Raw genomic sequence first — 21,391 nt, forward strand, 5'->3', positions numbered from 1 at the left:
AATGCTTTACAATTCCTCAGGTATATTTAACAAGTCTTTGCACTGCCTGAGAGTGATGGGAATTTGTCCACAGGACTTAAATGGCAGCAGGTAACCGAACCCCATTTACAGTCCAAACTTACCCTGGTGTTCATCTCCCAAGAAATCTTGAGAACGTATAAGGATAGTGAGAGATTAATAACTGACTCACCAGTGTCAAGATAATACTGCTCTGTAGCTGAGACAACTACCCCAATTACATTGGTATAAAGTATAAGTTTATAAGATAGACAAGACCTTAGAACAAGACATGTCAAACTTGCGACGTCATGTGACGTCATGCAACGTATCAGAGCTTTTTCTCCATTGCCGGCAATGGGGTGGGCGCAGTTTTGGGATGACGCGTCCGGCCCGCGGGCCGGCAGTTTGACACCCCTGCCTTAGAATAAAGATCATCTCAGCAGCTCAAGGCTGAGTGCTCTGGTTGTGAAGGTGTCAAAATAATGTCCTTGTTGGGTTTTCCTTAGTAGCTTCGTAGAGTTTCCATCCACAGAGCCTACTTCCCACCACCTCATGTGGAGTGTTCCAAGCTCTTGAAAGGGGAATTTTAAACACAGTGTGTATAAGAGGTTTGAGAGGAAAAAGAAGGTATGGTAAGGGGGAGGGGAAAAGCTTTTATTAAATGTCAACTCTGCAAAGGTAGAGAGACAGAGGTGTTTCAAAGTTTACACATAGTCATGGGTTATATCTTCAGTTTCCATTGTACAGGAGTCTGGATTGAATTGGCCGTGGAAGAAAAAGCTGCAGGACACGTTAGTTACTATTTAATTATTTAATGGCAGTTTGTGGGAATTTTTCTAAAAAGGGCCCAGCACAGACTGTAACTGGAATGGACTGGTTCTTCTTTGTGCCCAGTAGCTGTGTTAACAGAAAAGAACCACTGGAAGTCACCAAATGTCGATTCAGAGGATATGTGAAACTTCATGTGCTGCCTCTATAATATTATAGATGGGCCGCTTGGCTTGGGATCCTCTGGCCGGTGCCGCCTGAGACCCATCTGAGACAGCTGTAGGTTGGTTAATTATCATCAGAGGATTCACCTGGCTCAGGACTTCATCATTCACTGAGATGCCATCCAAGTACTGCTTGAGAAGATGCCTCAACTTAAAATTGTCTTGCATCAGTACATCTTTAGTCCGCTCTAGCGAGAGCTGTTCCAACCTCACCTTGTTGTATCTTTGCCAAAAGCGCTCCAGACCCACGTAGTTCAGCATCATCTATAAAATGTTGAAAAGCCTTGACTGGTTGCAAAGAACTACATTACTGAGTGCTCAAGAATTTGCCTACATAAAAATGCCAGCTTAGTGTGTGCTGTGTGAAACCTGCAGTTCCCAAGCCAACTCTAAATTGGGATATCCTTGCGGAAAATATACAACCACTAGAAAGATTATAAAGACCAGTTTCCTTTAGGTGGGTAACGGCCCGATACCAAAGTGAAAAGTTGCACTTCAGATAAATTTGCTTTTGCAGAGGGGAAAGCAAAATGCCTTTTGTGAAAAGGCCAGAGGCAAATTCTGAACAAATACTAGTGAGTCAAACTGTAACCAAATGCCATCATATCATCTGAATCAGATTTTCCCCTATGAAAAGCAGATTTATTGGTAATTGAGGATCAGGAAAGAGGATGGGGCTCAACTGTTTTTTCTTCAGCCAAGGTCCCAAGGAAAATCCTTCTGAGCAGCTGGTGTAAATTCAGGAAAAGAAACCCTACTAGCTTCCATGAGTCTTTGCCTCAATCCTATCATCCCTCCTGGGAGAAGCACAATAAATGCCAACCCATAAACCCCGAAGATGCAGACTAAGTTTAACATAGGGGTGGATTATTCCAAACAATAATCCAAGGACATATTTCTTCCGTGTGGCAACCAAGAAGACAAAGGTGTATCCCACCCATTTCTGAATTCAGACGATTCACCTGAGCAAGTGATTCAACTGGTTTTTCCAAAGCCAACTTATCGACTGCTTTCTGTTCTTCCCAATTCAAGGAGCTTGAGTAAAATGGTAACACCTTCTCCTCCTCAGACTCCAGCCTACGGCACATTTCAGCCAGGCGCAGAATTGTCTCCGCCTGCAACACAGGGAAAAAAATGATTGGGTGTGGTTTTCTCTAGGTTTTCGGCACAGTGCATTTACAGAGTGCTGGAGCTTAAGAGAGTCAATGGAATACAAGTAGTCCTTGACATATGACTGCAATGGAGCTTGCCCATTGCCCATTGGTCATGCATTGTAATGGGTCGTGAAACCATTTTATGATCTTTTTGCAGTGGTTGTTCAGTGAACACGACAGTTGCAAAGAAAATGCCAGGGTAGTTAAGTAAACCAATGGTTTGCTGTGGGTGAGGTTTTGCCAAAAACTGGAAGTGCTGGTTTTCAGAAAGATTGTCATGTGACCATGGGATACTGCAAACAACCATGTTGCCAAGCACGCAGTTTGGTCATGGTAAGGACCACAGAGGGGGCCTCTCAGAATTTCAAATCAGATTCTCTTTTTTTTATTAGTTGTGACTCTGAATCATTACCAAGCAACCAGTTGTAAGTCGAGGACTACATGTAATGTAGTAATTAATTAGGAATTATAACTCCTGACTTTCTCTTAGCATCATATCTGTCTATCTATGTTCTGTTTCTAACTCATAGAATGTTCAAGGAGACTGACAATAGTTATCCAAATATAAAAGAAAGTTCAAACCAGAACTAATATTAATAGAGACTCAGTTTGTACAGTGCTTGAGGCACCAGGCTAGAAACTAGAAGACCTTGAGTTCTAGTCCCATCTTAGGTACAAAGCTAGTTTGGTGACTTTGTGCCAGTCACTATCTCTCAGCCCTAGGAAGAAGACAATGTCAATCACTTCTGAAGATCTTGCCAAGAAAACTGCAGGGATTAGTCTAGGCCAGGGCTTTTCACGGGTATCACCTGTGGTACATTGGCACCTAGCGGGTGGTACATGACCATACTAGAAAAGTGGTAGCGGGGAAGGGGAATGAGCTGAACTGGTGGTAGCACTGCACAAGCCTGAGCGGGAGACGGCTGGAGCTGCAGGGCTGTCAGGGCTCAGCGGAAGAGCCAGGATCAGCGCCAGGCTCCAGCTGGAGCTTGGCACTGATCCTGGCGCTTCTGCTGAGCCCAGAAGAAGCGCTGATCAGCTGGAATCTTGCAGCATCTCCAGGGTCTTGTGATTTACATTCAGATGCTTGGCAACTGATTCATATTTATGACGGTCACAGTGTCCCAGGGTCATGTGAAGTGACCAAAACCTGCTGCAACAACCCAGCAGAGGGGTAGGGAAATAAAAACCAAACACCACTCCACCCCACCCCCACTGCCAATCCTCAACAGAAATGCTCACAACAATGAAAACCTCGGACAGGAGGAAGAGTGCCGCCGGGCGGGCAGACGGGTGTCCTGCTCAGCTGTGGCTTGGGGAGGCACTTTTTTCAGTGCCACTGTAACTTCGAACAGTCACTAAGCAAACTGTTGTAAGTCGAGGACTACCTGTACTTCATCACTTTTTCCCTTTTTTTGGTCATTAAGTTTTTGACACCTTGCTAGGCGACTGGTGGTACTCGGATGTTGCCATATCCTAAAAGTGCTACAATGGGTGAAAAGGTTGAAAAGCCCTGGTCTAGGCAGTCACCAGGAGTCAATGGTGAAGGCTAAATGCATGACATTATTAATAATGTCATGGACCGAGTTCCAGAGAAAGGCCTTGAATTCTTTTTTAAAGATGAAGGAAAACAGGTACATTCCCTAGTGTAGGACCAATGCAAAAGAAGGCCCTTTCTCACAGACCTAAGAAATGGGCTTCTTAAAGTGGAGCATCCTTAAAGAGTCTTTTTGGCCAGCCAAAATTTCTGGACTGGCTGATATCAAGAAAGAAGTCCCTCAGATAGACTAAGCCACAAGCCACTTAACATTTTAAAAGTTAAGCCAATACTTTCAATAATAACCAAAATATGTTCTTGATTAGGCTTTTAAAGCTGCTATAATGTTTATGGTTGTTCAGTTGCTCTTCATTCAAGCAGTGTAGGCTTTGGAAAGTTGTTAGTGGGGTGTTACCTTTCTGGCTACCCTTCGTATCTGAAAGTAACTCCCAAGATGATGGAAGACAGAATTAGATATTTGCACAGTTTTCACACATTGATACATATTTTCCCTTAAATGGAATTTTAAGGCTGCTAAATTGCTTATTTAAAGAGCACATATGACAATGTGACAAATACATCTTTGGAAATGCATCCGTCACAGACACCAAAGAACTAGAAATGACAGCAGTTCCTTGGCAAGTAAAGAATATATGACAGCTTTTGTGCTACATAATATCTGGAAACGTTTTCAGACATTCAAGACAAACAAGACATGCTCCAAAGTTTGTTGCCTACCAATCTCCCGCTAAGAGCCAAAAAACTCTTATCAGGAATGATGAATAAAAATGACATGCCCAAAATGTAGCCAAGATCTTCATTGCTACTACTTATCCATCATCCGCACAGATTTTTCTTTTTGGAGGAATCCCCAGCTATCTTTCATTCTCTCGAGTTTGAAAATCCCAATTAATGTATTCCTTTTTTCCCTTTTGTACTTCAGTTTGGCTGAGCGCTGTGTCTTTCATCCAGCATGATAAATGCTGCTGGGCTTTTGGATGCTGGGAGAGGAATGAGGGGTACTTTGATGGTTTCAAGTGCTACAGTTTTGTGGGAAGTCCAAATTTTGAATACATGACAGTGGGGATGCCCCAACGGTCATAAGTGTGAGGAAACTGTCATATGTCATTTTTCCCCTGCCACTGTAACTTTGAACAGTCACTAAATGAACTGTTGTAGGTCAAGGACTACTTGTATAATGTGTATAAGTTAAGCAGATTTTAATGTATTTTAGCACACTTTTATTTCCATCTCTGCTTTAAGAGCCTCTGTGTCATGGCCCCCTTGGAGCACAGTTCGAAGGAGGAGGAGTTGGAACTGGGACCGTCCGACAGGGATGGCGCGTCTCCCTTGGCAGGTTTTGGAGAGGCCAGGGGCTGAGGACGATGCTGTCCTCAGCCCCTGTCCTTCAGGCATTAGGGGAGGTGATCGATCAGAAGGAGAGCTGCCTGCCCTCGCAGACAGAGGGCAGGCAGTGGTGCTGATAGGCATCAGGTCCCCTCTGAGGAGCAACAGCTGCCTCCTCCTCCACTAGATCCAAGGAGAGTGGAGCTGCCTCCTCCACTCCGCAAGGAGAGCGGAGTGTAGGCAAGGCCAGAGAAGGGCTGCAAGGCTAATCGGGAGGAGGCCGCCCCACCCCTCCTCACAAGGAATACTTGGAGGGGAGTAACTTAAGGAGAAGCCATGAGGGGTTAGTCTTTGCCATGAGCAGTTGTTTGCTTTGGCTTACACTCCGCCTGTTCCTGTTTGCCTTGCCTCACTTGGAAGATGGCTCTTTGCCTTTTGTCTTGGGACCTCACCCTTGTTTTGTGGACTGCTTTTGGCCTTTGGTCTGCTCTACTCTTGGAGCTGCTTCTTGCCTTGGACCTTTTCTTTGCCCTGAGGACTGCCATTGTCTTGTGCCTGGACTCTGCCTTGTGCACCGGACTTGGAACCCTGGGCCTTGCCCTGTGATCGTACTCCTACTCTGGGGACTTTATTTGTACTATAGGGGCTGTTGTTTTTTGGGGGGAACTGAGGGTGGCTGCCCTTAAGGTAGCATGAGGGTGGAGCCTTACCGGTTGTTGGAGGGCCATTACTGGATCATTTGTTGAGATAAATAAAGCACTGCTCTAGAGCAGGGGTCCCTAACCCCCAGTCCGTGGATCGGTACCGGGCTGCGGCATGCCAGCAACCGGTCCACACAAACAAGCAAAGCTCCATCCACGAGATGCAGGCAGGACACAAAACCACGCCCCCTCCGGTCTGCGGAAAAACCTCTCTCCACGGAACTGGTCCCTGGTGCCCAAAAGGTTGGGGCCTTCTGCTCTAGAGGCCTGCCTTGCCTTGAACCCCCCCTGGGTCATAACCCTCTGAGAGGAAATCATCTCAAACCAAGAGTGCCCTGAATTAGTTACGGAGGAGCCCACCTTTCCCACCACGTGTTCCAAGGCCTTGAGAGTTGCGCTGCTTTCCTTCGTCAGCTTAGCCAGATTGCTACGGGCTTTAGCTCTTGCCCGATTCATCTGGCTCTTCAGCTTCTGCAGCTGTTTCAAAACCACTTCCTTCTCATCACGAACACGCCGGTTTTGCTCCTCGCTCTCCCTGGCTTGGAGCACAATCTTGTTCTTCAGAGTGATAATGAGATCCTGGTGACCACAGAAGGAATATTTTCAGAGCACAGAACACTTTTTTGCAATCTTATGACAGGGAACAGGCCGGGGGGGGGGGGAGGGGAGGGGAAGCAAAGAAAAGGAACAGAGAGAGAAAGAGAACAAAAGATATTCTTACAAATTTGGCGCCGCCTTTTGGCTCCCATCCTTTGGCCACTGTTGCTTTGCCTATCACAGGAATGGGATTCCCCCCCCCACCACCACCACCACTAGTCCCCACATCCAAAATGCAGTCCTTGATTTAAAAGGAAGTTTTTCTACCGATGCTATAAGTTGAAAAATAGAACAGTAGTTGGCAATGCAGTTAAATGGCAGGTTTAGACATGCTATCTACTGCTATTATACGTCAAAGAAATCACAGGCTGAGGCATTGTGGCTAATTTTATAGCGGGGACACCGAGGATAAGAGATGCACTATGTGGGGGAAAAGGAAGGAAAAAATGATCAGCAGGTGTGGTTTCCAAACCGCTTCCCAATGGGATCTTGTGGGTATGGGAAAGCTGATCAGCAGTTCATCAATAAGAAAACAGGCAACTCTGGACAAAAATCCTCAAAAGGTAGTTGCCCAACGTGCACTGTAATTTAGGAGGTATTCTGAATTCATGCAGCATGATAATAAGGTCCAGATGGGCGTCTCATTGGAAATGCCTAGATCACGGCTTTTCAACCTTTTCACCCATTGTACCACTTTTAGGATATGGCAACATCCGAGTACCACCAGTCGCCTAGCAAGGTGTCAAAAACTTGATGACCAAAAAAGGAAAAAAGTGATGAAGTACAGGTAGTCCTTGACTTACAACAGTTTGCTAAAGTGACTGTTTGAAGTTACAACGGCACTGAAAACAGTGCCCCCCCAAGCCACAACCGAGTAAGATACCTGCCTGCCTGCCCAGCAGCGCTCTTCCTCCTGTCCGAGGTTTTCATTGTTATGAGCATTTCTGTTGAGGATTGGCAGCAGGGGTGGAGTGGGGGGTATTTGGTTTTTATTCCCCCTGTCTGCTGGGTGGTTGCAGCAGGTTTTGGTCACTTCACATGACCCTGGGACACTGTGACCGTCAGAAATATGAACCAGTTGCCAAGCATCTGAATGTAAATCACAAGACCCTGGAGATGCTGCAACATTCCAGCTGATCGGTGCTTCTTCTGGGCTCAGAAGCGCCAGGAACAGCGCCGAGCTCCAGCTGGAGCCTGGCGCTGATCTTGGCGCTTTCGCTGAGCCCTGACAGCCCTGCAGCTCCAGTCATCTCTCACTCAGGCTTGTGCGGTGCTGCCACCGGTTCAGTTCATTCCCTCCCCTGCTACCACTTTTCTAGGATGGTCGCGTACCACCTGCCAGGTGCCAATGTACCACAGGTGGTACCCGTGCCACTGGTTGAAAAGCCCTGGCCTAGAAGATGCCACAGAATCCTCTGCAATACGCCAGGACAGAAGTACAAAGGTAGAGACAGTTGAACACGGAGAGGGCTCCCTGAAGTTAGTAAGTGTGAAAATATAGATAAATATATTGGGGGGAGGGGGGGTAGTACAGGTAATCCTCGGCTTACAACAGTTCATTTAGTGACCATTCAAATTTACAATGGCACTGCAAAACGTGGCTTCTGACCTGTTTTTCATCATCGCCTTTTGCGACCTTCTGACAAGCAAAGTCAATGGGGAAGGCGGATTCGTTTAACAACCGGGTTGCAAACTGATCAACTGCAGCGGTCCACTTAACAACGGAAAGCAAGAAAGGTTGTAAAATGGGGCAACGCTCGCTTTAACAAATGTCTCACTCAACGATAGGGAAAAAATTTTTTTTTTTGCTCAAACATGGTTGCAAAGTCACCTGCACAGTTGAAGCGGTTTTAGTCACTGGTTCGGATTCCTCCAGGAAGAAACCTTACCTGCATCTTCTGCAGCTTCTTCATCTGCATTTCTATCTCCCTGGTGCTCCTCTCATCCCTCAGCTTGAGAGCTTCGAAAGCAAATTTACGGTCCTCCGTCGCTTCGGTGTAGTTACGTAAAGCCTGCTGAAAGCGCTTCCACAGCTCTTCCACTTTTCCTTCTAACTGTATGCGGAGGTAATGTTTGTCCTCCAAGTTCTGCAGGAGGCGAAAAGGGGGTCAGCAAATGCCCACCCTGCCAGCTTTAGAGTTCTCCAACCACCTGCAGTTTTTAATCGTGTCTCTGATCAGGTGATCTTTCTCAAGGGGGAAAAAAAACAACAGCTTCCTTGCAGAGACAAGAAAATAGACTCGGTTTATTGGTTCGATTGTTTCGGGTCCTATTAGCAGAACCCTTATTCCTTGCGATGCAGTTCAAAATACTGGCAATAAGGACAGCATCCACAGTGAGTTAATCGGTTTGGATTTCCGAGCTACTAGCATATTTCGTAGTCCCTCAATTTTAGCTCATGTCTCATGTTATAACTCACATTATCTAGAAGAGGACCAGAAAATAATGCTAGAGCAGAAATTACTCCAGGTTTTACAGTGTCTTGATTCCCAAAACACACTAAGCCCTTTTGTTTTGGTTTGGCAAGCTGTGAGGATTTGATCAATATAGTTTGTAGCATGATAGATTTTGTGTTGCATGAACACTCCTAACGGTAGTTGTTTTTAATACATCGTGGTCACACAATGATATGAACCCAGCGAACGAACCCACAATCTTTAAACAGATTGTGCCCAGTTCAGCTACAGAGTTCAACTATACACATCGGCTTGAAGTAACAAAAACATTGTTGAGTTTCCTTCAAGTAGTTTGAGTACAGACATAGTCTGTTTCAACATAGCCTGTTCTGTTTAGCTGAATATGCCATAATCTTTATTTAACTGAACATGTCATAATCAGCCAGGTTCACACTTCTTAAGCCAAAAACTACTGTTGACACCATCTGGATTCATACAATACACTAAATTATGAGTATGAAAACCACACCATGGCTTAGTTTAATCTAGACACCATGGCTTAGTTTAATCTAGCCAATATGTCCTAGCCTGGAGTTCAGTGTATCTTAACTATGATGACAATGCACTGGAGAAAGAACAACCTAGCAAAGAATATAGATTTGAGTATTAATAAGCAAGAGACAACAAACACTGTAGCTAGAGTAGGTACTGATGCCTGATATCAAACACCTGATCTGTTTAGAACCATGATGGGATGTCTTGGGTTGATTATTGCAAACAACGCCAAGTTCTTCCTGCTAGCATCTTCCTTTCTAAATCAACACACCAGTATATAACAGAAATATAATTCTCAGATAATACTCAATAAAGCCATAACACTCAAGAAAAAGAGAACATTGTCACAGGCAGGGCTTTTTTTCTCATAGAACGCTCAGAACGGAGTTCCAGCACCTTTTTTGGATGGAACCTTGTAGGGTAGGCAAGGCAGGTTGTATAACATGTGTGAGTTCCGGCACCTTTTTCTTTTACAAAAAAAAAGCACTGGTCACAGGTAATGACTGCCATATCAATATGTCAGTACTTCACTAAAGAAAAAACTAAGGGCTATACAACTACTAAAACCTGCGGGTAAAGTTTTTTTTCCCCCCTGCAGATTCATCTGTCTGCTCTAAATTGTGGACAGATTCCCCCATTCATCAGCAAATATAAAAATTTCATAAGTTTGCTCCCCTATCTTAACTCACACCTTATTTTTGACATCATCTCGTGTGCTTTGGAAGTCAAGTCTGGCTTCATATTCATTTTCGGCAAAGTTCTGCTCCATTGCTAACAATACATCCTGGAGGTAGAGACTCTCCTCGTCATGATGTTCTAAGATTAACTTCCTGGCAGAAACGGAAATGGTCCTATGAGCATCAAGAATTTCACAGAGCAAGGCCCCATGGCTATCTATCCCTAACCCTATGTCCTTTCTTTTCTCACATTCCTACCTCTCCGTGTCAAACTCCTTCTGCAACGCCTGCAGCTCTGTCTGGTAATCCTCTTCTAAGTAGCCCAGGCGGCAGTTCTGGAGTTTCAACAGTTGATCTATGTTGTGTAAGTGGCTGCGTAGAGCATGGGTGTACTGAGCTTCTGCTTCGGCTAGGTCTTTAGCAAGGGACTGAAAGACAAAGAAAACCATAAAATCCGGATAAAAAGCAGGTTTGAAACAACTACAGAAATCAGCATTTTTTTAAAAAAACGAATCAGAAATCTACAGTAGTCAAGTCAGGCCAATTATATCAGGCAGGCAAATGTATATAATGTATACTGATTTATTTTTTTTGCTCCCCATACTGATAATACTACTAAAATAGTAGTCATACAAGCTACATTATCTACCAGGATAGTTGAAAGTGTGGGAGGTTACCCACTGAAGCTTTAAACATTTTGGAATTATATTATTTTGAACTTCAGAGGACCCTTTTTAAACCCATAAAGATGGGTTATGCTGATGGTCACCAGTTTTCTGAGGGTGGTCCCAAAGTAATGGCATACTTTCCTACTGACGTGTGCCTTGCTTCTTCCATGGCTTGATGTCTATGGAGATTTTCAACCATCCAGGTCACGGTTGTCCCAAAGGTGCTTTTCAAAAGGCAGCTGTCCTTTCTTGGGGGTTTTTTCCCCCTCGAAAACGTTTCGCTTCTCATCCAAGAAACCTTTTCAGTTCTGACTTGAAGAAGCTTCTTGGATGAGAAGCCAAACATTTTCCAGGGGAAAAAAACCCCCAAGAAAGGACTGTTCTGTATGTACCTGTCCAGCCTCGTGATTGGCTAATCCGGCTGGCGGGAACTCCTGGACACCGGGTTGGGTGTCTGAGGCAAGGCGGGAGATTGCAGCCAGGGGGTTGGCTAGCGGCCGGCACTTGCCGGAAATATAAGGGATACCGGGGCCATGCGAGGTCAGTTCAACCACGTGTATTGGAAATAAACAGAATAACCCCATACCAGTCTCCGTGTCATCTGTCGCCGTACCGAACACAACAAGGACAGCTGCCTTTTGAAAAGCACCCTTGGGTCTTTCATGGCTTCTTCCTGAAGAGCATCACGCTGGCTCCTGATGATGAGCTTGTGTGGCAAAACTCCACACAATTGGAGTGCTGCACTTCCTGTCCCTTTTCTGTTTTTCTAGAGAGGACCAAGCCTCACAATGGGACAATGTACTAAGACAGCCTGGAATAACTGTGCCTATTTTAAAATTAAACTTCAGACAGACGAGAGGGAACACGTTATATTGCTGGTCTCCTGTGCTTGAAAATGCAGAGAACAGAAGCAAACTACTACCTATCTCCGTTTTATGTCAGATAGTAAGGACCTCTATTTTTCAGAGAAGCTTCTTAAAGTAATTCGGCACATTTGCTAGCACACTGTTATATTATTAAATCTTGTCTTTCCTCACTGTATATACCATTTGTGATGGGTGTATCCCTGAAAGTTGACCAAAATCTGTGAAAGAGATAAATACTGCACAAGATGATCCCAACCGAGAACAATTTTTATTTAAAGGTACGCAATTTGTTCTCACAGCTCATACTCTTTTTGCATAACACCATATAGTCAGAGAATTTGACAAGTTTTTTTTTAATCCCATTTATATCCTGCCTTTCTCCGAAGACTCAGGGCGGCTTACAATATAAGCACAAATCAATGTGCTTAGCAATAGCCTTCATTCTATGTATGTGCCTGCTTATTAGGGCTTTCGCCCCCCCCCAGCGGCATTTTTACAAAGTCAGCTTATTGCCCCCAACAATCTGGGTCCTCATTTTACCTACCTCGGAAGGATGGAAGGCTGCGTCAATCTTGAGCCTGGTGGGACTCGAACCTGCACTATTTGCAGACAGCTGGTGTTACTTAAGGAGGCATTAGCTCACTGCTCCACCAAGGCTCTTTTTATTCCTACCTGCCTTGCCTTTTTATAAGAGTATCCCCAACTGCTTGATACACTCTTCTTTTACAGATAGCTGCTCACCTTAATGACATTGTCTTTGCAATCCACAACACGTTCAAATGTCTGACTGAGAATCTCAATATCTTTACGCAGCTCCCTGGCCTTGACCTCACGGAGAACAGTGCGCCATTGCAAGGTGATCTTATGCAGATTCACCGAGCTGTTGCGTTCCTCCTTGGCCAACTTTTCCTGAAATGCAAGACAGAGCTTATACTGCATTCCCCCAGAGCTTGCCCACGAATCAATTAGACAATGCAGACAGTGACTAAATATTCAACGGAGCTGATTGTGAAGATCAAAATGTCCCGAGTATTTTTTTACTGAGGAAAATATGTGGAAATGAAGCAGTTACGGCCATGCAAAATTCATAATGAAAAACTGTTTTCATCAAACTAGCTACATTTGTCTGGTTAAGGTTCTTGTACAAACTGAAACAAATATGCACTCAAAGAATATAAACATATATTTGTTGGTTCTGTAATCCCAATACAGACTTAAAGATCTTCACTCAAAGATTTTTTTCCCTACGGGTGCCTAGTATTTGAAGGGTGAATTTCATTGCCATGTAAGCTGAAATTTGTTTATACAGTGAAAATGTCTCCTAGCCTCTCCAGCCCTTTGCACCCTGTCCTTTAAGCCAGTCCTTTGCACGCTGTTCCAAAGAATTCCTACCAGAGAAGAGCTTGATGGCACATCAGAAGCTGCAAGGGGAAAGTGAAAATAATCCCCCTCAGTGGAATTATATCATCTTAACAAATGTTAGATATTATTCTGGGTCAAATATTACTCCACTGATTGAACATTTTAAGTTCCATGTGAATAAGACTGTGAGTTCTCAGTAAACACTAATGGCATTACCTACCCTTCCTTGTCTTATATATATCCCTCTGAACCATTAATCTATTTCTGATCTTTTTTTTACATCAAATAAATTTTTATTATACAATCACCTCTTATTCAATTCACCTCATTACTTTGAAACTCTGTCACAGGCTAATCAAAACTTGAGGTCCAAAAGTATATCTAAAAATGTTGCTCATTTCTTTTTTTATATATTTAATGTGTTTGCATAAAACATTTTGGACTACAAGGTATCCTTCTCTCATTTATCAATATCACTTCTACTATTTTATGATACCTACTATACACCTTTCAATGAAATGCTCTGCTTCAGTTATAACGTAGAGAGAATTCTGTCACATGAATTTTGATTTTGAGCAAGTTTATATATCTAATAGGGACGCGGTGGCTCTGGGTTAGGACGCTGAGCTTGTCAATCAGAAGGTCGAATCCCGAGTGCCGCGTAACAGAGTGAGCGCCTGTTACTCGTCCCAGCTTCTGCCAACCTAGCAGTTCGAAAGCACGTAAAAATGCAAGTAGAAAAATAGGGACCACTACAGTGGGAAGGTAACAGCGTTCCGTGTGCCTTTGGCATCTAGTCATGCCGGCCACATGACCACGGAGACGTCCTCGGACAAACACTGGCTCTTTGGCTTTGAAACGGAGATGAGCACCGGCCCCTAGAGTCGGAAACGATTAGCACGCTTGTACGGGGGAACCTTTACCTTTATCTTTATATATCTAACACAAATACTATTTCTATATTGTAAAGTCATCAATCACATTTGATAGAAGGCAGGACATTTTGCTGGCCCTACAATCCTCTCCTTAGAGCAGAGTATGCCTCCCTTATTTTTGGCTTCATTGTAGTATGGTGTTCTTTAAGTTTTGAGTACCGAGTAGTACCTTTAGAAATTGGGCCAACATGTCCTCCTTCTTCTTTCTCATTTCCTCCTCAGCCAGCAGCTTTTGTTGCATCATAAGCAACCGATCTTCTTCATTGAGTACAGGCCGTTTGGGTCCCTTCCTTTTTGGCATGGTTATACTTAGAAGATGGAAAGATCTGTCAAATAGAGGAAAGACCCAAGTCAACAAAATTGATCTAAAGCCATTTCCCAGTATATTGTCATCTAGAGGTATCAAATTGCACTCCTATTATATTTTCTGAGTTGGACATATCCTGTCTAAAAATTACAGGATTTGTTAAGCTAACATTTCTGGAAAGTATTAAATTGATAAATCCCATTTTAAGCTAAGAAATACAATTCTGATTGCTAAATCAAGTTGCTACTATACATCTCTTAAGTTAATGATTATATTACTCATTCCTTTAATCCTGTCTGTTTATCATTCTTTATATATAATTATCCTCACTTTCTTTTAAAATATTTAGACATAGTATATTATTTTCCCCACCCCACCTTTTCATTCTCATAACCCTGTGAGGAGGTTCAGGCTGAGAAACAGAAAGATAACAACGTGCTTTGCAGATGAGCTAGGATTTGAAACCATTTTCCAAATACTACGCTGCTACTTGTATAAACTACTGTCATACAATGTAACTTGAACATATCAGAAGCATCAGCTAATGTTTTGGCCAAATTATTGAATGGAACCAGTTTAAGGAGCTGTGACTCTAGAGTAGTGTTACAATTGCTTCTTTGAGTGTCACTCTGGTCCGTTCCATAACTCAAAGTTCTGCTGATGATTTATAAGAAGTGGATACTTGAAATATCACATTCTCCTATACAGATTTACAACAGTTCATTTAATGGCTGTTCAAAGTTACAATGGCACTGAATAAAATGACTTGTGATCATTTTTCACAGTTACAACCTTTGAAACGTCCCCATGGTCATGTGATCAAAATTCAGATGCTTGGCAACCGGTTCGTATTTATGACAGTTGCTGTGTTCCACAGCATGTTCATGTGATCACTTTTGCGACCTCCTGACCAGCAAAGTCAATGGGGAAACCAGATTCACTTAACAATCGGGTTACTAACTTAATAACTTCATGATTCACTTAACAACTGTGGCAAGAAATGTTTTTAAATGGGGCAAAACTCACTTAACAAATGTCTCACTTAACAACAGAAATGTTGGACTCGATAGCAATAGCGCTTAGACCTATATACTTTACAGCCCTCTCTAAGTGGTACAGAGAGTCAGCAATTGTGGTCCTAAGTTGAGGACTACCTGTACAACCTTTTCCAAGCTTTACAACTGGAACTCTTTAGGTCCTAAAGCTATGAGAAGCACTTTTTTCTTTGTTCTTTTTCTTTCCTTTAAACCTGTATATTTGTTTATATTACTGTATAAAATCCTTTACTAAAAATGACAAACAACCTGGCTTTGTAGCACAATTAAGCTGCAAATAAGCTAGTCAACTTAAAAACTACTAGGAATACAATCATCAGATTTGTAAGTGACCTGTTGTGACAACACAGGCTCTAAATCCCTGCTTTCATCAATGCCTCCTTCCAATTAGCCTTGACCAAAGAGGTAATTCTATGGAGTCCTTGGTGCTCTCTAAGCTTGGTGTTTTTGCACACATCTCATTATCCAACTACAGGAGGTAACATCATCACTGCTAGTGAGCGTGGGGTCTGCTCTCTTGTTTATATACAGTAGTTTGCCATGCCTGTATTGGTGGGGGTAGAGTTTTCTCCTTGGTAGTTCCTTGATTAGGATATTTTTTTGCTAGATTGTTTCTCTGGCACTAATCCCTGCTTATCTGAGTATTGGTTGGCAAAGAGGATGTTTTCTGGTTGTCTGTTTCCTTCTTATCGTTTTATTGTATTTTCCGAATGGTGCATAAATGTAGTTTATGTTTATGTGTTTACTGTTGGCTGATTTGTCTGAATGGTAAGCTTCCAAGAATTCCCTAGTGTTTTTGGATTTAGCTTGGTTTAGGATGCTTACATTAAGAAAACCAAGGATGCTTACATTAAGAAAACCAAGATCATGGCATCCGGCCCTCTCAATTCCTGGCAAATAGATGGGAAAGAAATGGAGGTAGTGACAGATTTTATTTTCCTGGGCTCCAACATCACCGCAGGTGGGGACTGCAACCAAGAAATTAAAAGACACTTGCTCCTGGGGAGGAAAGCCATGGCAAATCTAGACAGCTCACTAAAAAGCAGAGACATCACCCTGCCAACAAAAGTGTGTATAGTCAAGGCTATGGTCTTCCCAGTTGCAATGTATGGCTGTGAAAGTTGGACCATAAGAAAGGCCGAGCGCCAAAGAATTGAGGCTTTTGAACTATGGTGCTGGAGAAGACTCCTGCGAGTCCCCTGGACTGCAAGGCGATCAAACCGGTCAGTCCTAGAGGAGATCAACCCTGACTGCTCTTTAGAAGGCCAGATCCTAAAGCTGAAACTCAAATACTTTGGCCACCTAATGAGAAGGAAGGACTCACTGGAGAAGAGCCTAATGCTGGGAAAGATTGAGGGCAAGAGAAGAAGGGGACGACAGAGAATGAGGTGGCTGGATGGAGTCACTGAAGCAGTAGGCGTGAGCTTAAATGGACTCCAGAAGATGGTAGAGGACAGGAAGGCCTGGAGGAACATTGTCCATGGGGTCGCAATGGGTTGGACACAACTTCGCAACTAACAACAACAGGACGCTTACAGTTTCTCAGTTTGAATTATGGTTGAGACTTTCCACAAGTAATTGTACTTGTGACCAAATCCTTCAATTGCACCAAGGGAAGTGAGGGGTTGCAGCACAATAATTCACTCTCAAAAGAAGCTGTTTCTTTACCATAGGGGCCAGCAGTCTAGACTCCCCTTCCAAACAGGAGGCATGCCAAAACTCTTGGTAAAACACAAACCTGTCTCAAATACAGGTAGTCCTTGACTTATGACCACAACTGAGCCCAAAATTTCTATTGCTAAGTGTCATGTAATCACCTTTTACGACTTTCTGACAAGCTGGTCAATGGGGAAGCCAGTTTCACTTAACAGCCATGTTACTAACTTAACAAGTGCAGTACTGGTAGTCCTCGACTTATGGCCACAATCGAGCCCAAAATTTCTATTGCTAAGCGAGACATTTGTTAAGTGAGTTGTGTCCCATTTTAAGTCCTTTTTGCCTCGGTTGTTAAGTGAATAACCGCACCTGATAAATTTGTAACTCGGTTGTTAAGTGAATCTGGCTTCCCTATTGACTTTTCCTTGTCAGAAGGTAGCAAAGGGATCACATGACACTACAATGGTCATAAATATGAACCAATTACCAAGCATCTGACTTTTCATCAGATGATCATAGGTCTGCTGCAAAGCTTGTGACTGTGAAAAATGGTCGTTAAGTCCCTTTTTGCAGCGCCCTTGTAACTTTGAAACGTCATGAAACGAACTGCTGTAAATCGAGAACGACCTGTAGATATTCAGATCAAACGAAACTAATTTGGTTTCCGTATTTTGTTGTTTTTTTTAAATCCCCTTTCCGTCATCATCCCATAATAGGAATGGACTGTGAACCAGCGGCACTCTCCCCCCCACTCGCACACTCAGACTTTCCCCTACGACAGGGGTCGGCAACCTCGGCTCTTTTATGACTCGTGGACTTCAACTCCCAGAATTCCTGAGCCAGCATAGCTGGCTCAGGAATTCTGGGAGTTGAAGTCCATGAGTCATAAAAGAGCCGAGGTTGCCGACCCCTGCCCTACGAATTGGCACCGACCTTTCCACCAAAAGACCCTGCTCGTGTATTCTTTATCCCGGCCCTCCTGTTCTCCACGCCCCACCTTGTATCTCTGCGAGCGCGTCGGCTTGCTCCAAGCCGCGTCTTCCCGGTCTCCTAGCAACAGCCCCTTTCCGGGAACGCACCGGGGAGATGTTCCAGCGCCACAGCGCCCCCTTGCTGGGCTTTCCATTAAGACGGCCTTAAAAGCGCTTAAGAGCAGCGCGTCCAGCCTGGTACAAAGCCCCGGGGGAGGAAGGACGCAGAGAAAGCGCCGGCCTGAGAAATTGAGAGGGAGACTGGAGAGCCTTGCAGCTACCGCCTCAGGGAAGAGCAGGCCTTTCGTGGAAACGTATTTGCAGATTTTGAGCGGTTAATTCTTTGGATAGGCTTTTGATATTTCCCCCCCCCCACTAGCTAATAAGCTTCCCGAGCTTTACAAAAGTAGAACAGAACCTTGGAAAACAAGACAAAAAAAAGTCCACTGGCACTGGGTGGCTCATAAATTTAAATAAATAAAATGTATGTATTAATTTAGGTTTATGTCTTGCTTTTTGTACAGGAGCTCAAGATGCTGTCTCCTCCACAAAGAATGCGAATTATTGAGTCATCCTACTGATCAGCAGTACACCTTTCTGCAGGGTGACTCAAAATGTACCTGAAATTCTGGGAACCCACAATTTTAAACTCTGGTATTTAAGGTTTGCTTCTGGGTTGTTTTTTTTCCCCTTGGCAAAAGAGGACATATGAAATCTACAGAATTTGAGGCTCAGCACAGGAAAATAACTGCTGCCAACTAGAGCCAGTTAACACACCATACGTGCTCCTATAGATACTCCCTTGCTTAAGATATTTTAATGCCTGCTTCAGTATTTAACAGAGATGTCCTGGTCTGAAGATGAGAAAGTCTCAGTTGCTATGGCAACAGTGTTCAGATAGTCAACCTGTTCAGATATAACCTGGACCTACTTAGGAATCTGCAGTCTAAATATAGCCAGGGAGCCCCCTTTTAGTTTTAGATCACCTTCTACATTTCCAGTGGAAAGGGAGCAAAATACCCAGAACAGAAGGGAAAGGGAAGTAGAGATGAAAAGAATCAGGACTAAAATCTTTTAAGGGATAATCCCCTGTAAAACATTAAACCGGATCAGCATTTCTGTGTTGAGCTCAGTCTGGATGAATTTTGGATTTCATTGCCACCATGAAAATCCTGTGCTCATTCCAAATAATTGATGCCCAAATTTACACTGCAGGGCACACACTCGATCTGTTCTTCAGACACATGATCTGAAGCTAGAAGCTGGTAATGCATCACAGTCATAACATATTCTCAGGACTTTTGAGATTCATGGCTACCACCAATCTCTACCAGATGGTCTACAGTTGTGGATCCAACTGGTTACCTCAATTTCTGGGGGAGTTTCTGAGCAGTTTGTCAAGCACCTTAGTTGGGTGACTAGGCAAACTTTAGTATATGGAGGCGATGAGGGTGCTTGACAAGATTGTTCCTAAGAATTATTATACTCAGGACCGTGGTGGCGAACCCATAGTACGCGTGCCACAGGTGGCACACAGAGCCCTTGCTGTGAGCACACGTGCCGTCACCCCAGTCCTAGCCCTTCAACTGGGTTTTATAAAACCTTTTCGCTTTAGACCTCCGCCGCTGTGTGCAAAAAAAAAGGGTTCAATCAATCAATCACTTTAAACTTCTCTCAGGGGGAAAAAAAATCTCACAAAGTTAGAATTGATTGAATGAACTTTTTAGTCCCACCCAGTCTGCTGTTACCACCGCAGCCATGCCCAACCAATGGGCCCTGCCCACCCAGTTGGCCACACCCACCCAATGGGCCATGCCCACCTGGCACCCGATGATACATAAGTGGGTTTGGGGTTGCTGTTTGGGCACTCGGTCTCTAAAAGGTTTGCCATTACTGACTTAGGAAAACCAGACTAGAGGTTTCTCAGCTGAAGACATGATCTCCAAGTAGATGTGTGTTAATACCTGGCTACTTTTCCATTTGTCAGGAAGCAATAAGAAGCCTAGGGACGTGGTGGCTCAGTGGGTTAGGACGCTGAGCTTGTCGATCAGGTCGGCGGTTTGGCGGGTCGAATCCTGAGTGCCGCGTAACAGAGTGAGCGCCTGTTACTCATCCCAGCTTGTGCCAACCTAGCAGTTTGAAAGCACGTAAAAATGCAAGTAGAAAAATAGGGACCACTCCGGTGGGAAGGTAACAGCGTTCTGTGCGCCTTTGGCGTCTAGTCATGCCAGCCACATGACCACGGAGACGTCCTCGGACAAGCGCTGGCTCTTCGGCTTTGAAACGGAGATGAGCACCGGCCCCTAGAGTCGGAAACGACTAGCACGCATGTGCGGGGGAACCTTTACCTTTTTACCTTTAATAAGAAGCCTACACTGAAAGCAAAGAAGTCCTTACCAATCTCAAATTTTAAGAAATGCATATGGAGATGTTTCTATTCCAAAAACTATTATTAAACGTGTTATAAATATCCAGAGGACTTTGATGAAGAGGAGGATGTCAGGGTCTAGAATGGAAAGTGAAAAGGAAATGGCATTGAGGAATTCTTTCACATACTCATACATCTATGAAACACAAACATATCTGTGAAGTTGAATCTCTCTCTTCTCCCTCTCCATCTTCGTTAGTTTGCATTTAACTTCAGCTTATATTCTGGTTTCCTCTTCTTTTATCTTGAAGAATAGTTAAAACAATTGTCTCAAAGATGCTTTCCCAAAAAGCAATTGGCCTTTCTTGGGTTTTTTCCTTGAAAACGTTTGACTTTTTATTCAAGAAGCTTCTTCAGGAACATAAAAACAGTGCTTGGTGCTTGCTCTTTCAGTAGGTATAGGACTGCAGGAAGAATAAAAAAGTAGGGTTGTCCACCAGCCATGGACAATATTATTATTGCTAAGCACATTGATTTGTGCTTTAGATTGTAAGCCGCCCTGAGTCTTCAGAGAAGGGCGGGATATAAATGGGATTAAATAAATAAAAATAAAATTAAAAAAAATAAAAATGGACAATATTAGCCACTCTCTGGACAGAACATCTATCCAGCTTCATTGCCAGATTTGAAGAATGGAATAAAAACTGAAACAGCTATTTCTTAAGATGGCTTCATTTCTATTTGATCCAGTATGGGAGACAAAAAAAAACGAACTAGTAAGGTGGCTACACTATTTTTAACATCCCTTCCACTATCATTTTTCTTTTTTAACTTGGTTTTTATATCTTTTAATGTTTTAGCTCTTTTGTATGCTGCCCAAATCGCTTGTTTGTGAGATGGGCAGCAATATAAATTGGTATAAAGACACCAGGCTAGAAAGCGGGTAATCGTGAATTCAACTTCTGCCTTAGCCATGAAGGCCATCTGGGTGAAAATAAGAGGAAAAATGTGTGTTATGTATGTCCAGTGCTTTGAGTTATTTGTAAAAATAATAGAGTCGGGATACAAATAAAAAAGAAGCTGACTGCCTCACCACAATGTCCTTCTCTATGAATCTTGAAGACCCTTTCCGTTTTCTTTATCCTTCAAGCACCCGGTTTGTATATATATATATCCAAGAAGTAAGAGTTAGAAAATTCTACAATGTTCAAATGACAAAAAGCATCCAGCAGTTGCAAATAACCTGA

General features: G+C 43.5%; 1 protein-coding gene across 1 annotated transcript; it reads right to left on the reverse strand.

Moving 5' to 3' along the window:
• Window positions 1-775: 775 nt before the first annotated feature.
• On the reverse strand, window positions 776-17,850 carry DRC2 (dynein regulatory complex subunit 2). The gene is made up of 9 exons (XM_081315809.1): window positions 17,739-17,850; window positions 13,957-14,113; window positions 12,232-12,399; window positions 10,215-10,384; window positions 9,971-10,109; window positions 8,218-8,415; window positions 6,092-6,310; window positions 1,955-2,107; window positions 776-1,256 (listed from the first exon to the last, which is right to left on the reverse strand). The coding sequence occupies exons 2-9, from the start codon at window positions 14,086-14,088 to the stop codon at window positions 942-944; spliced, it is 1,494 nt and encodes a 497-aa protein (XP_081171935.1). The 5' UTR covers window positions 14,089-14,113; window positions 17,739-17,850; the 3' UTR covers window positions 776-941.
• Between the last annotated feature and the right edge of the window lie 3,541 nt (window positions 17,851-21,391).

Source organism: Vipera berus (genome assembly GCF_964194415.1).
Source record: "Vipera berus genome assembly, chromosome: 2".
NCBI lineage: Eukaryota > Metazoa > Chordata > Lepidosauria > Squamata > Viperidae > Vipera > Vipera berus.